Source organism: Urocitellus parryii, chromosome 3, assembly GCF_045843805.1.
Source record: "Urocitellus parryii isolate mUroPar1 chromosome 3, mUroPar1.hap1, whole genome shotgun sequence".
NCBI lineage: Eukaryota > Metazoa > Chordata > Mammalia > Rodentia > Sciuridae > Urocitellus > Urocitellus parryii.
Genome location: NC_135533.1, coordinates 173,875,442 through 173,890,809, shown reverse-complemented (window position 1 = coordinate 173,890,809; position 15,368 = coordinate 173,875,442). Strand labels below are relative to the sequence as shown.

Sequence of the window (15,368 nt, the reverse complement as noted above, 5' to 3'; positions counted from 1 at the left end):
AAATATATGACTGCAACCAGGAGGCAGAGGCAGGAAGACAGCTTGAACCCAGGAGTTTGAGACCCTGTATCAAGTAAATAAGTAAATAAATAAATATTTTAAAAATTAAAAATTGATCTGTGGCTTTAAAAAAAATGTTTGACCACCTACATGTTTTGAAGTTCTTTTCATTTCTTTCTTGCTGTGTGTTATCTCTCTACCAATCTAACAACACCACATAGTGTTGCTATTCCTCCCCTCTCAATCATAGCATAGATTCTTGGATTTCCTAGTTTTACCACTGTTTCAGAAGCCTAAGATCTGTGAATAATAGTTTCCTGATGTTAAAATTGGTTAAATCAATGGGCAATAGACCATTTTCATTTGATCACTGCTATCACCCCATTTCTACTGAGATTATTTTGCCTCTTTTTCAATTCAGTTTGCAGAATTATTTACAAATTTTAGGCATCAAATGGGATATGGTTAAGGATTTTGATGCTACCTTCCAACTCTCAGATTTTGTGACATCTGTGGCACCTAGGGTACAAATGGGGGAAAAATTAAAGAATCAGAGTGAATTCAGATAGTAAGAACTGCCCTTCCTTGCTAACTTTTAACAAAGAAGGAATTCTGTCAAATTCTAACCTTTTTGTTTTATGCAAATGGAAATTTCATAGCCCCGATGAGTATGTTTCTGACAGTATCTGCAGTGAGGAAACTACCCAAACTTCTCAACTGAAAATGCTCTCAGCTATCAGCACAGGAAACATAGCCACTCAGGCTCCAGCGATGTCTCCAAGTATTTGGTGGCATTTTAACTAATTCTCCATTTTGATGCTGGTCTCTTTGGAGTCCAAAGATACCAGATTAGTTATTTAACCAAGTATAAGAACATAGGGGCCAGTCTTTGCATTGTAGGTGCCTTGTAGGTAGTTTCCCATATAGAAATATGATTCACCTCCACACACTTAAAGAAAATATCATACCTTGAGAACTTACACCCCCACAATTTCATGGTCGGTTTCTTTTTTGTTGTTGTTTGAGGTTTTTTTTTTTTTTTCTTTTTTTTTAAAAATTTGCTTCCATTCTGTGTTCTCTCTCTCTCTCTCTCTCTCTCTCTCTCTCTCTCTCTCTCTCTCTCTCTCTCTCTCTCTCTTTAATATTTATTTTTTTAGGTGTAGATGGACACAACACAATGCCTTTATTATTATTATTTTTTATATGGTGCTGAGGATCGAACCTGGGTCCTGCCCGTGCTAGGCAAGCGCTCTACCGCTAAGCCACAATCCCAGCCCCTGGTGTTTTTTTTTTTTTCATATAAGATTTCTCTTAAATGTATGTAGCATTGACCTTGGATGAATGTGGTTTAGGGCTTTAAAAGGAAGCTTTTCTTTTCAATAGGCAAGTGAATTGTCTCATTGGTAGCAACCCTTGTCTTCTCTAGTGGTTTTGGTCCAATTTTTCAGATTCTGGAATATTCTGAATCAGGTTTCTGGCTGGCTATTGGGGGTTGGGGCTGGAGGCTTGTAGGAAGCAGGAGCTCTGAAGTCAACCCTCAGAGTTCCCCTCCTGACTGAACTCCCCATTACTAGGCCTGTGCATTAGGTAGGCTCATGTTACCTTTTGGAGTCTCTGTTTTTAAAAATCTGCAAAGTAGAGATAATAAAGTTTACCTTGGGACAGTTGTGAAGATCAAACAAAAAAATATATGATAAGGGCTCATGTTAAAATATCAGAAATCTTCAGTCACATAAAGTCACTGTGGCTGTATGACACTTTATTAACTGCTCACAGGTGCAGTTTCTGTCTGTCTTTTCTTTTGGTACTGGGGATTGAACCCAGGGACACTTAACCACTGAGCCACATCCCCAGCCTACACACACACACACACACACACACACACACACACACACACACGTTTTTTTTTTTTTTTTGTGGTGCTGGGAGTTGAACTCAGGGCCTTGTGCATGCAAGGCACGCACTCTACCAACTGAGCTATATCCCCAGTCCCCCTTTTTTATATTTTATTTTGAGACAGAGTCTCCCTAAGTTGGTTAGGGCCTTGCTAAGTTGCTGAGGCTGGCTTTGTACTCAGATCTTCTTGCTTTAGCCTCCCACATTACTGGGATTACAGGTGTGGACCACTGCACCTGGCTCAGGTGTAGTTTCATTATGAGTGAAGTTTAACATTAGCAAAGGTGAAAGAAATGAACAGCTGAGAATCATTTCATGCATCTGCCATGTTGCAGGGCATCTAGGGAGCAGGGGCTAAATGAGTGAAGGCTCATTCTTCCATGCCATGTTGTACCCTGCAGCGAGAGGTTGAAACTCTGTATGACATGAAAGATGCCCCAGCTCTTATGTGAGTACAAGTGGTTAAACAATGTTGTCATCCCGTTTTTAGGAAACAAAACAAAACCAACCAACTAACAAATTAGAAACCAGTGTGTTTAGACAGAAGGAAGTTCCTGGAAGAATTACCACCATAGGTTGCAAACTGGTAGCCCTTGGGACAAATCTAGCTAGCACCGTGATGAGTGGCCTTTATAGGATTTTTTACAATGATGAATAGTTGTGAAAATTGGAAGATTTTATTTTAAGCTGGGATTTCTCTTGTGAAAGCTGGAATGTCTGGTCACCCTGGGCGAATTGCCCCTTTGGGCCAAAACGAACTGAAACTGCGCTTGGGCAAACATTCTCGGTGGTGCCCCAGTGTCCCTGGGCCTTTGCTTTCAGGTACTTTATCATTCCCATCTCCCACCCCTTCCCCATCCTGCAGGCATTTGGGTTTATGCCCTCCTATCTGTAGCTGGCTTTAACCCCAGTGTCTCTGGCAAAGTGCCTTTAGGAAGACTCACATTTTACTGTATATTCTTCCCTATGGCTTGACTGTATTAGATGACACTGTTACTTTTTTTAAAAAGTGTTTTTTAATTGTAGATGGACACAATACCTTTATTTTATTTATTCTTATGTGGTGCTGAGGATTGAACCCAGTGCCTCACACTTACTAGGCAAGCACTTATACCACTGAGCTACAATCCTAGCCCGACACTGTTACTTTTAAAATTTAAAAACGAGTAGAAAAAACACATTTGAATACTTGTTAGTATCTTAGATGCCACAGAGAAAATTTCTGTTCCTTTTGAGCTGCCATTCTGCAACCCAAAATAGATTTGAACTCTGCAGGTCAGGAGCTTCTTATTACTGAAATTTTCTTCTTGAGATGCCATGTTGATGGACCAGTTTCATAACTGGAGTTTTTAGTTCTGGTCAGAGTGAGAGCTGCTGCAGAGGAAATGGCTGTGCCCTGGTCTTTCTTCCTGTTTGCAGGCTTTGCCCCTCTCCCTTGGCAGGGTGTCTTCTGGCACTTTCTCCCTTCCTGTCTCCCTCCCTCCTTTCTTCTCTACTGCTACCAGCCCTGGAGCCCACTTAAGTCTCACCTCTTCCATGAAGTGCTACAACCCACGGTTTCAGTTCTTCTTTCCCATTCATAGTCAACAGCCGGAAGTTAGATTGACTCATTCTAGGATTAGTTAAGGTGAATATACTCTCCCTCCACTGAAAAGATTCAAACTGTAGTGTGCTCTGGTCATCTCATTTCCCTTGGATGCTCACAGAGGTGAGGCTGGCCCTTTGAAGTGGCTTGTTTGCAGATCCTCCTGGAGGGAAGGGGCTGGGCTTAGAGAACCTTCCAGGGATCCCCAGAACACTGTTATTCTTCATTAGCTGAGTTGTCCCCAAAGCTAGCTAATCTCAGATTATTGACTGGCTTTGGACAAATCTGGGAAGCTGTGTGAGAGGCTGGAACAAGAAGCCCTTGCCCCCTCCAGCCACTACTCAACCTCACTTGCTTTGTGAGGTGGCAGGCTGTGGGAAGTAGGGAATCCCAAGGATGATCTGAAATCCATCTTTTGGTAGGCACTACTATAGGAATTTGAGGACTTCCTGGTGCCAGCCCTAGGGTGACCCAGATGCTTGCCTAAAAGGCGAGAGCTCTTTTAATAGTGATTTCACTTCCTTCTTTCTTCAAACAGGTGTGACCCCTCACTCTCCTCGAAGTAGGACCCTACTCTGCCAGTGCAGCCTCCAGATCTAAGTATTTGCATTTCTTTTGAAGTGCCTGTGAGTTCTGCACCTCCCCCAGGTGGCCTTTGACTGTTCTGCTTTGAGCATGCTGGCCCCAGACCTGCTCCTGCATCTCCTGCTTTGAGAAGACTTCCCAGACGTTGTACCCATTAAAAATGAATTCACCAGACTTATTTATTTCTTGGCTCTCTCAGTATTTTTTGCAAATCCCTGGCAACAGGAATGGGATGGGCCAGCTTCTTTATAAGCTCCAAAGTCAATCCTTGAATTGAGTCTTCTTTTGTTAGACCAGAAGCTTGTTATCTGCATGAATCTCTTCATCTTGCTGTATCCCCTGACTCAGAGAGAGAAAAAATGAAGCCTCTTCTAGATCTGTGGCATTTGTGAGAAGGCCTCATGCAACCCTGAGCTAAATCTTTGCAGCTGAACCTTCCAGTTAGGAAGAATCTTGCAAATCAAATTTTACTCCATTGGAGGACTTAAAAAAAAAAAAGAATAAATGTAAACTCACTGGGGGTTTAGGTCTCCTTGGGCTTGAGACCCATTGCCACTGTACAGGGAGGGGGAGGTACTGGTACTGTGGGGACGGTTATATCCACAGAGTTTTACCCCCTGAAGCCTCATAGGTCTCAGTGAGACCATCTACCTTGCCCAAGCGGAGTTTGGGTTGTAAAAAGCAGGACTGGTGCAAGCTGTTCATTTTGGTGAAAGTCTTAGTCCACAAAATGAGAAATGTCTGCCTGGAGTTACTCCTATCATAACTCTGAGGAGAGCAGGAAAGCCTCTTGTTATCCTTGACAAAAGCCGAAAGGGAGGTTTCCAGAATCAGCTATTTTGAAAGAGCTCTGAAGGGAAGATGCCAGATTTGTGTAAGTAACAAGAAAGAAACGGATGGGTGTGTAGTTGCTTTTAAATTGGGCACTCAGTATATGCTCTGTGTCCTGGGCAAGACTGCTGATTCTGGGTGAAGTTCAAGGGGACCATTGATTTCCTCTTTGAATACCCAAAACTCTCCTTCCTGCACCCCTTTCCTAATAATGCTTTCTTGTCATTTCATCCTAACATTTGGGTCTGTAAAGGTCCAGACATGAGGCAGCACAACCCTAGAGCTGCAGGGACACCCAGCACGGCTTTAGGTGGGAACTTAGTGAGCACTGTTTGCTTCTAATAGGCAGGGCACTGTCAGCCAGAAACTGAATTTCTGGTGTACTTTTGTATGCCAAAAGGCAGAGTGCTCTGAAAGAGCAGCTGCAACCGCTGAGGAAACTGCCAGAGGTTGGGAGCCCTGGGCTGGTGTGCTCTCAGCTTCTGACACTTATAACTGATGGCCCCTGTCACTTCCTGTCATACAGCCCCAGTGGCGGGGAGGAGTTCCTTCAGGGAAACCATGCTCAGCCTCACTCAGAGAATCCAGTCTGCAAGGGTCTGCCGCAGTTAGGGGCCCGGGGAGTCTGGGTGGATGAGGTCAGAGCGCCCTATGGTGTGGTGCTGCTTCTTTGTCCGGGCGCAGGTAAGCTCCCTGCTGCTGCTGAGCCAGGGATGGATGGCTCCTGATTCCAAGCCAACTCTCTACAAGGAGCTAGGATTGGAGGTGTGGGTGGGCTTAGAGGTCTTCTCACCTCCCAAGGAACTGAGCAATGAGCTGCTATTAAAATCACCTGGGTGATGGAGCCAGAGTCCTGCCTCCCTTCATTATGAACCAGGAGCTGCGTGGTGGTGTTTAAGACCTCAGAGTATTGTATGTGGTTTCGATGGTGAGCAAAGTGGCGTGCGTCCTGTTAGTGCCTCCTCTAACATCTGTGATTGGAGGACAGCAAGGGGAGAGAGCTGTTCACTCCTTGCTGTATGATGCTAGCATTTAAAAAAAAATTTTTTTTTTTACAAATGATCTGTTATTTATTTATTTAGGTTCTGGGGATTGAACCCAGGGCACTTTACACTGATCTATATCCTCAGACCTTTTTATTTTATTTTTTTTAAATTTGAGAGACAAGGGCTCACTAAGTTGCTGAGGCTGGTCGTGGACTTGTGATCTTCTTGCCTCAGCCTCCTGAGCTGCTGGGATTATAGGCATGTACCTTTGAGTTCAGTGAATAAACCATTTTAATTAATGGGAAGGAAAAGAGAGAAAAACTGCCTTCTGTCTTTGATGTTCTTGTTGTTTATTCACAAAGTGGATTTCCAGGATTATCTTTTCTTCTTTGGGCTGGGAGATGGCTGGACTCAGTTTTGAAAGTTTATTCTGCTTGGGCCTATTTTTGTAGGTTTCCCTAGAGTGATTCTGTGTTTAGAATGTGTTTATGGTTGGGAAGATGAAGTCAGGTGGTAAATCAGTGGACACTCAGACCTCTCACTCAGAGTGCTGGTGCTTGGTTTGGGTTAATGCTACAGATGTTTTGTTTCTATGGGTTGAATGGTTGAGTCTTGAAGCTTATATTCTTTGTCCCTTTTATTTACTGAATTTGTTTATTTGGAGGTAGGTTTGTTGAAGTTTTGAGTAAGCCAAACTACTTTTGCAAGTTTGATAAGTTGTTAAGGCTGGCTTCAACTCTGTTATCCTCCTGCTTCAGCCTCCTAAATTGCTGGGATTACAGGTGTGCGCCATGACACTAGCTCAAAAACCTACTTTCTAAAGGCCATGCTTCTTGCTTTTTCTATCAGAATGATGTTTCTAAGACTGATTCTTGTAATCCAGGTTCTAACTCTTGTACATGACCATTATGGATATACTTTTTTTTTGGTTCTTTTTATTGTGTTCAAAGTCATATATCATTAAATTTGTCATCTTGACTATTTTTATGTATCCAGTTCAATGTTATAAATACATGCATAATAGTCTGCAACTATTACTACCCTTCATCTATAACTTTTTTCTTTCTATAAAACTGGAAACTGTATCCATTAAACAGTAACTTTCAATTTCTCCCTTTCCCCAGCTCATGACAACCACCATTCTATTTTCTGTCTCTATGATTTTGACTATTCTATATTGAGTCAAACAGTATTTGTCTTTTGTTACTGTCTTTATTTCACTTTGCAGAGTGTCCTCAAGGTTCATCCATGATATAGCATACATCAGTATTTCCTTATTTTGGGGGGGCTGAATAATATTCCAGTTTCTATATATATCACATTTTCCTTAGCCATTTCATGCTCAATGGACCCCATGGGTGGCTTTCGTCTTTGGGCAATTGTCAATAATCTTGCTGTGAAGATGGGTATAAAAATATCTCTTTTGAGACCTTGTTTTGAATTTTAGGGTGCTATACCCCAAAGTGGAATTTCAGGATCATAATTTTTAATTTTTGAGGACCCTACTCTTTTCCACAACTTTACTATTTGACATCCCCACCTGTGTGCACCAACCAGGGTTCCATTTTTTTTGTTGTTTGTTTGTTTGTTTTTTTGCATCCTTGTCAACTCACACTTATTATTTTCTGAGTTTTTTTTTTTAGCCCTCCAGTGGGTATGAAGAGTCATATTATAGTTTTAATTTGCATTTCTCTGATGATTAGTGATGTTGAGCATCTTTTCATAAACATTATTGGCCACATATATGTTTTCTTTAGCAAAATGTCTGTGCAAGTCCTTTGCCCAGTTTTGAATCAGGCTGTTTGTGTTTTGTTGTGGAGTTTTAGGAGTTCTCTATATATTCTGGATATTTAACCCTTATCAGATATATGATATACAAGTGTATTTTCCTATTTGGGGGCTTCCTTTTTATTCAACTGATGTTGTACAGACATACATTCATCCTCTCGTGTGACCTGGTTTTCACTGTTCCCATCTCACTCTGTTTGCCCACTTGATGACGGATAATTTTTGAGCTTTTGAGACATGAAAATTAACAACAGTTTAAATTATTTGCTACATGTTAATGAAGGTTAATGCAGTGGTTAATAACAATATAATTCAACAATAGCTGGCATTTATTAGATGCTATTCACACTACTAAGTTCTTTACTCATATTAGCTTATGAAATTCTGACAATACTAGAGAGATTAGCTATTATTATCATTCCCATTTTGAAGATAGTGAAACTAAGGTTCAGAGAAGAGAATTTGCCCAGGGAGACCTGGCTGGTTAGTGAGTCAGATTTTAAACCTGGGCAGAATTGGTCCAGAAATGACACCCTTAGCCGTGGGGTGCTACATGATGATTTGGATGCTGGGGCCCTTTCAAGGACTACCATGTTTAGCATCTACAGGGACACTCTACTTTCTAGTCCTTTGTCAAGTCATCCCATTTCGGTGAATACTTGGTATGGTCTAGTTAGTGCTTAAGTAAGAGGTACCTATGACATGTCATCTCCTCCTCTGGACTAAGTTTCCCAACCTGTCTAATGGTGAGACCTCTAAAGTCATTTTAGCTCTGATACGAGTCTGTGGCATGCACTTCCCTTGCATAAAAAATAAAAACTACTTTTCTCGGCTGCCTTGTTTCAAAGTCAAATGATTAATGAGTGTTTTAAAGCACTCATTTCCCAAGGATGTTGACTGGTACTCCAGATGTAACAAGCTGCTGTTCTTGAAAATATTATCAAGTGAGTTTTGATTCCTTAGCTGTGAGAATCTCCAGAGGAAGGTTCTAGGGAATTGAGCCTGAGTATGGGAGGGAGAAGAGGGAAGCAAGGTGTGGGGCATCTTTTAAAGATATAATAAACCCATGTTAGATCTGGCCAAGTAGATCTGTACCTATGGAGAACTGGGAGGGATGTTGTGGTGGGGAAGAGATGGCCTTTACAACCCAACAGGCGAGTCCCAGACCTGCCTTTTTCTGGCTGTGCAATCCAAGGAGTGTCATTGAACCTCTCTGAATCTATTTTCTCCTCTTTACAATGGGGATGATAAACAGTGCCCACCTTGCTGTGCTGTCCTGAGGATTAACTGAAGTCACTCACGATAGTGCTTAGCAGGGTTGGCACTCAGCAAACGCAATCCATGTCCCACCTTGTATTGACTCCAGGACCTGTCTGCGACTGTAACTCCTTAGTGTGTAAGGGCTTATAGTGGTGAGGCGCCAGGTACTTATGTCCTGAGATAAATGTGGACCTGGTTTGATTTTGTGGAGGGAAAGAAGCAGCATATTTCACTGCAGGTTACCACTTCATTTTCAGGCCCCTTTCCCAGCCATGTTTTTAAAGCATGCGCGGGAATGAAGTGGAGGCCATGGAAGGGGAAGCTGATTCAAAGCAGATCCTGAAAAGGTCCCTCTTGATAGAACACTCATTCGAGTATGACTCAGGGGACAAGGTCAGGGTGGTGGCCCGACAGTTGACCTGGACAGAAACAATGGGTGGCTTTAGGAACTAAATATAGACAGTGTGACTATACCATTCCCAGTGCTGGCTGGGTGGGCAGATCTCTCAGAAAGAGCTTCAAAAGCAGCCCCTGGGTGCCACCGGGCTCTGGCAACTTTCTTGTTCTGCATAACTTCATCCATACCCAGCTTCTCTGCATCCCTGGCATACCTGCCTAAGCTTGGCTGTGTGTTTCGTTTCCCCTCCTCATGCCTGCCAGGTCTTCCTATGACGCTTACCTCCTCTCTCCCTTGCTTCCACAAGACCCCACCTGGTTCTGCCATAAACTCCAGAGGTTCTCTCCACAGTGCTCCTTATGGAGCAGGACCAAGAGCACGGGACCAGGGGTTGGGAGCTTGGGGTCCAAGTTCCGGATTCTGCAGTCAGTTATGGGTAATGCTGGTTTTCCTGGTGCTAGGTTCTCCATCTAGGCGCAGTAGAGACATCGCTGAACTCGATGCTGAGATTGCCAACCTGATTTCAAATCCTTACTGTTCCTTACTCTGTGACTTGATGTATTGCTCCTTACCTCTCTGGGTCTTAGCTATCTCATCTGCAGAATGGGAATGTAATAGTTCCTGCCTCGTGGGCTCTGTTTGTTAAATAGTGTCTGTGAAGTCCTTCAAATGGTGCAGCTTGTTGGTGCTCCAAAATACTTATTATGGTTGTGATTGTGATTTGTAGGAAAAGGAGTCCTGAAATGGATCATGTTTTCCGTATCCACATACCACGTGTACCATTACTTTTCACTAACCATTTTTCTTTAAATTGTATAGTTTATTTTTATTTTTGTTTGTTTGTTTTTAGACATTAGGTTCATCCTAGGTAGTCATAGTCCTGGAATTTCAGGTTGGATGGGTTTCCTCAAATGCATTATAATATATATATAGGTCTAACACATATGATCTGAGATGAGTCCTTCCTACACTTTGGGGTCTGTAGAATCAATGGCTCTGAACATCTGAGGTCCAGTTTGTAGCCTTCTTTCATTTTGACCATGCTTACCCCACTGTAATGAACAGTGACCCTGTCCTTTCATTTATCAGGCCCTGCCTGAAAATAAGCTTTGCACCTGTTTCTGTGACAAATGTCTAGATGCCCCCCTGCAAATCCCCCCCCCCCGCCTTTTTAATCTTTTTTGCATGGGCCATTAACAGCCTGGAGAAGAAATGAAAAGAAAAGCACAAAATGACCTGATTTCTGAAATGTCACTTTAGTGAGAACTGAGAAAGGAATCTCTAGATATGGGTAAAGGGGACTGTTTCAGTCAGCTTTTGCTGAGTAACAGCCACCCCCAAATTCAGTGGCAAATAGTAACAAGCAAGCATTTATTCTTCTGCTCACAGGAGCACAGATTGGCTAGGGTGGTTGGCCCCCCATGGGTTCACATGTGTATTGTTCTCTAGTAGAGATTAGAAGCTCCAGAGGAGCAAGCAGCAACACACAATGTCTTTTAAGGTATTCTCAGAATTGGAACCTTGTTTCTTCCGCTTATATTCTCTTGGCCAGAGGAAGTCACAGGATCAAGCCATGGAGAGAAGGGGAGGGCATCCATGTTTTCTAAGGACTAAACTGCTCTACCACAGAGAGCATCTCTTAACCTGCACTAATTGAGTATCTACTATGTGTAACATTATGCCATGTTTGGGGGATAAATATAGGAGCAATAAATGATGAAGTGATGAGAAAGTTTAACCTAAGGCCTGACACATATTAGGTCCTCAATAAACACATGATAAATGACTATCCTCTATGACTTCTTAGTGCTTGGCTATTGATGAGTATCTTACATGGGTTGTCTCATTTGATCCTCTTAAGACCCTGTTGGGCAGATATTGTGGTACAAGGCCAGACAGATATGATCTTATCCTGGCCAACTAAATGCTTGTCATCTCCTATGTATGGAAGGGGCAAGTGGGTGGAGGCCCAGAGGCAGGGAATAATCACCTGCACAGCTCATCATTGCCGTGGGTGAGAAGTGGGCTTTGTACCAGTGGTGCTCAGGGTCATGTTTGTTGGGTATTTGTTCTCATGTGCATATTATGGACTCTGTTCGTTGCTAACTCTTCAGGCTTCTATGCATACTGAAACATTAGCAAGGTACTTGGTCTATCCCAGTTTCTCTAAACCACCAGCTCTCTGCCTCCTTGAGGGTACATGCATCTTTGAGTATTCTTTTCGGAAAATTGCAAACAGTTGTGAATATTTCCATTCAGGGCCACAGCACCAGGTGAATGGCTCTGCTCTGCTCTAATTATTCACTCCATTTCCTTTCCCCTCTCTTTCTCTCTCTCCCTTAAGAAATCAATCCAGTGGAAGGGATGTTTTTTTGTGTTTGGGTGCTGCTGCCAGGTTCAGAGTCTGAGTCATGTGAACTGCCCAATGAGTGCTTCTAAAAGGGCGAGACCACAAAGATGAAGGTATGGGTGCTATCTTGTTTACATGTGCTTAGGGTCACAGAACTTTTACCCTTGATGAGATAGGAAAACTAGTATTATCCAACTTCTCTAGTTGATAAGATTATGAAACTGAGACCCAGAGAGGTTAGTTCAGTTACCCAAAGGCTCACAGCTAATAATAACAATAAAATTAATGTTTTCCCCCAAAGCAGATAACTTATGTTCACATACAATTAGATACTCAGTGCCTTTTCAGAATACAGAGCCTATTCCAATGAGTTTTCTGGGTTGTATGAGAAGTTTTATTCTCCCTCATGTCTGAAACCAAAGATATGGGTGACAGGAACATCTGTTTCATATCTCAACTTATAGAACCATCGTGGGGTGAGCTCCTTAGGGATCTTTCTCTGGATCTCTCCTTTCCAAGGTGCCTCTCAATGCTCACTTAGAGCTATGCATAGACCCTGCTGAGATGGGGACATTTGTGCCCAGGCCAGGTCAAAGGGTAGAAGGTGGAGTAGGGACAGAGCAGGGAAGCAATTTATTCCTGCAGGGTCCTGGAAATCTTATTTGGAGACATTAGTCTATTCTTAGTTCGAAGGCACTTTGTTCTCTGGTGCATTGTTTTAACAGCCACCAGGAAATCAATCCCTGCTCGGTCAGCGATGCCACTGCTTCCTGCCTGTGGCCGCCCAGGTGGGGAGTGTACTAGTTTGTTTCAGGGCTAGTCCTTTGTCAGCAGGATCGCTGTAGCCCTTTCTCCTTTGTTGCCCAGCCTGTCTTCATGGAACAGGGAAGGGCGAGGAGGCAAGAGATTTCTTTCGTTCTCTCTCTCTCTCTCTCTCTCTTTTTTTTTTTTTGACGAGTCTATTTTTCTTTATAGCAATATTAACTGCATTTATTTACTTGTTAAAAAGAAAAATGCTAAAATCTAGGTCTCAGCAGAGCACTGTGCCCTCTAGAACAGCATTGTTTAGTGGACCCAGAATGCAACCTACATGCCTATTTTAAATCCCCTAGTAGGCACATTAAAAGAAGTGAGAAAAACAGGAAAAATTAATTTTAATATATTTAGGTCACTGTACCTGAATATGAGCATTCCATCATGTAATTGGTATGGAAATTATTAAGTAGCTATTTTACATTCTTTCTTTTTCCATACTAAGTCTTCCAGATCCAGTGTGCATCGTGTACTGAGAACACATCTCAGTGAGGACTAGCTGCGTTTCAAGGGACCCTAAACCACATGTAGCCATCCCACAGGGCAGGTCTGGAGCGGCCCCTCCCATGAGAGCTTTCCACAATGATGGAATGTTTTATTTTATTTTATTTTTATTTGCTTGTTTGGTGCTGTAGATTGAACCCAGGGGCACTTTACCACTGAGCTACAGCCTTAGCCCTTTTCATTTTGATTTTGAAACATAAGTTGCTGAGGCTGGCCTTGAACTTGTCATCCTGAGGAGGCCTCCTGAGTTGCTGGGATTACAGGCATAGGCCACAGGCGCCTAGCTTTGATGGAATGTTTTATACCTACTCTGTCTCAGAGACCATAAGCCTACACAGGTGGCCAGTGAGCACTTGAAATGTGGCTAACACAACCGAGGAGCTGAGTTTTTAATTTTACATATTTTTAATTAATTTAAAATGAAAATTTGAACAGACACATGTATCTAGTGATGCCATCTTGGACAACCCAATTATAGAGATTGGATCTTCTGAGAGAAATATTGATTTAAACTTGACACATATAATTTCTCACCTACTGCATTGGCAGAGATTTTAAAGTTAGAACATTGGTGAGGGCAGTAGACCCTTTCATGCATGGTCTCTGGGAGCAGAAACGAGACAAAGCTTTATGGAGGAAAATCTGGCAATACTTATCAATGAACCCAGCAGTTCCATTCCTGAATGTTAATTTCACAGTCCCTTGTACAGGTAGACTGGTTTACATAAAAGGACATTTATTGCAGCATGAGACTGGCAATCCTATGCATACATATTTTGGGAAATACAGTTAATTTTTACTTTAAGTAATTAAATTAATAAGTAATGTATTTATTTTTTACAATATGATTTAAATATATTTTTAAATATAATTTGTTTTTAAAATAGTATTTTAAATTGTTTTCAAATGTTGTTGATATCCATCTACATAACCCATATAAACAAAAGCACATTGGCCCCCCTCAAAAATTTAAAAAATCTGAAATGGTCTTGATAGGCAAGAACTAACAAGAACTGCTGGTCTAGAAGTAAGAATTGTGCCATGTGCTTGAATTCTTGTTGGATCACAAGAAAAGACAGCTAGCCCAGTGAATTGCATGGGGGAGCTGAGCTGGGCTGGAGCTGATGTGTATCCAACTGCAAACATGTGGCCTGGGCAGATGTGTGGGAAAGAGGCGGCTTGGTTGATGGATTGGTTTTGACTGACAGGAATGTTGGTGCATGTCCTGTACATTGTTTTCCTTCTAATGGACATTTCTTTAATTTCCAGTTCTTGACTGTTGTAAACATCTTGGACCTGTCTTCAGGTGCTCACAGAGGACAAGATGTAGCTCAGAGTACCTCCCTAAAGGTGGAATGGCGAGCAGAATGCCGCACCTACCTGCAGCTTGACTGGAAGCTGCTTCTTACTCCCCCATCTGGGGGTTTCCCCCTCAGCCTTGACTCAGAGCCCCTAGATCCTTACCACTTCCTATTATCACCTGATGTCACTCTTATAAAACTGAGGCTGTAGCGTGGCATCTCACTTGAACCCTTTCTCTACTGAAACCCACCTTTGTTTGCCACCTTGGAGCATAAAATAGAAACTCTAAATTGTAGGCAATTCAGGAAAAGTCTTTGCCTTGAGGAAACTTATGTTTCTCTCTTCCTCTCTTTTCCTTTCTCCCTCTCCCTCTGTGTGTTTCTATTTGTCTTTCTCTGTCTCTCTCTTTAGTCAATTGTTCTGGGTAGTGTGTGCTGTGATTTGGGGCTGCTTGGAGTCCTTAATGAAGGCCTTGTTCTGTTGCTGACTGGGCTGATGTAAGCCAGCTTCTCTGGGCCACTCACACGCCTGCCTAGGTGGGCCCTCCCTGCAGGCCTGTAGCTAGGGCCTCTTCCCCAGCCTGCAGCCTGCACGCAGCCACACTGGGTCCTACATTCAGGAGTGCTGTGTGCTTGGCTTAGTGCGCTGCTGTAATTATCTTGTAAAACAGTAATTTTTGAAATGAGGTCCTCATGTTTTCAGTTTGCTCTTGGTCTTGCAAATTATATGGCCAGTCTGACCTGAAGCATCTTTGTGTGTCAGACAAAAAAGAGTGTGGGAAAGAGAGGTGCAGTTCTGTGGGGGATGCTCTTCTTCTTGCTCTGTGAAAAGATGCCCTCCACCATGGTACCAGATCCCTTTTGAATAAAACACTCATTTGCTGTCTTCATGCATTGCTTTTCTTTTTTCCCTTTTCTCTCTCCTTCCTTCCTTCCTTCCTTCCTTCCTTCCTTCCTTCCTTCCTTCCTTCCTTCCTTCTCTCCCCCCACTCTATACACACTCTAACTGTAGATCCTCATATTTATAGATTTCATATTTGTGAATGTGCCTACTCTCTAAAATTTATATGTA

General features: G+C 42.5%; 1 protein-coding gene across 2 annotated transcripts in view; it reads left to right on the top strand.

Annotated features, from left to right (window-relative positions):
• The window catches only part of Arhgef3 (Rho guanine nucleotide exchange factor 3), a 324,382-nt gene that overhangs the window by 146,221 nt on the left and 162,793 nt on the right, over positions 1 to 15,368 (top strand). Inside the window, exon 1 of one of the 2 annotated variants that reach the window (XM_026388622.2) lies at positions 5,481 to 5,581. The exons of the other annotated variant lie outside the window; for it this stretch is intronic. Within the exon in view, the coding sequence (XP_026244407.1) occupies positions 5,531 to 5,581 (51 nt within the window). The 5' untranslated portion in view covers positions 5,481 to 5,530. Of the gene's footprint in view, positions 1 to 5,480; positions 5,582 to 15,368 lie in introns of those variants that run through there. 2 annotated transcript variants of the gene reach the window in all.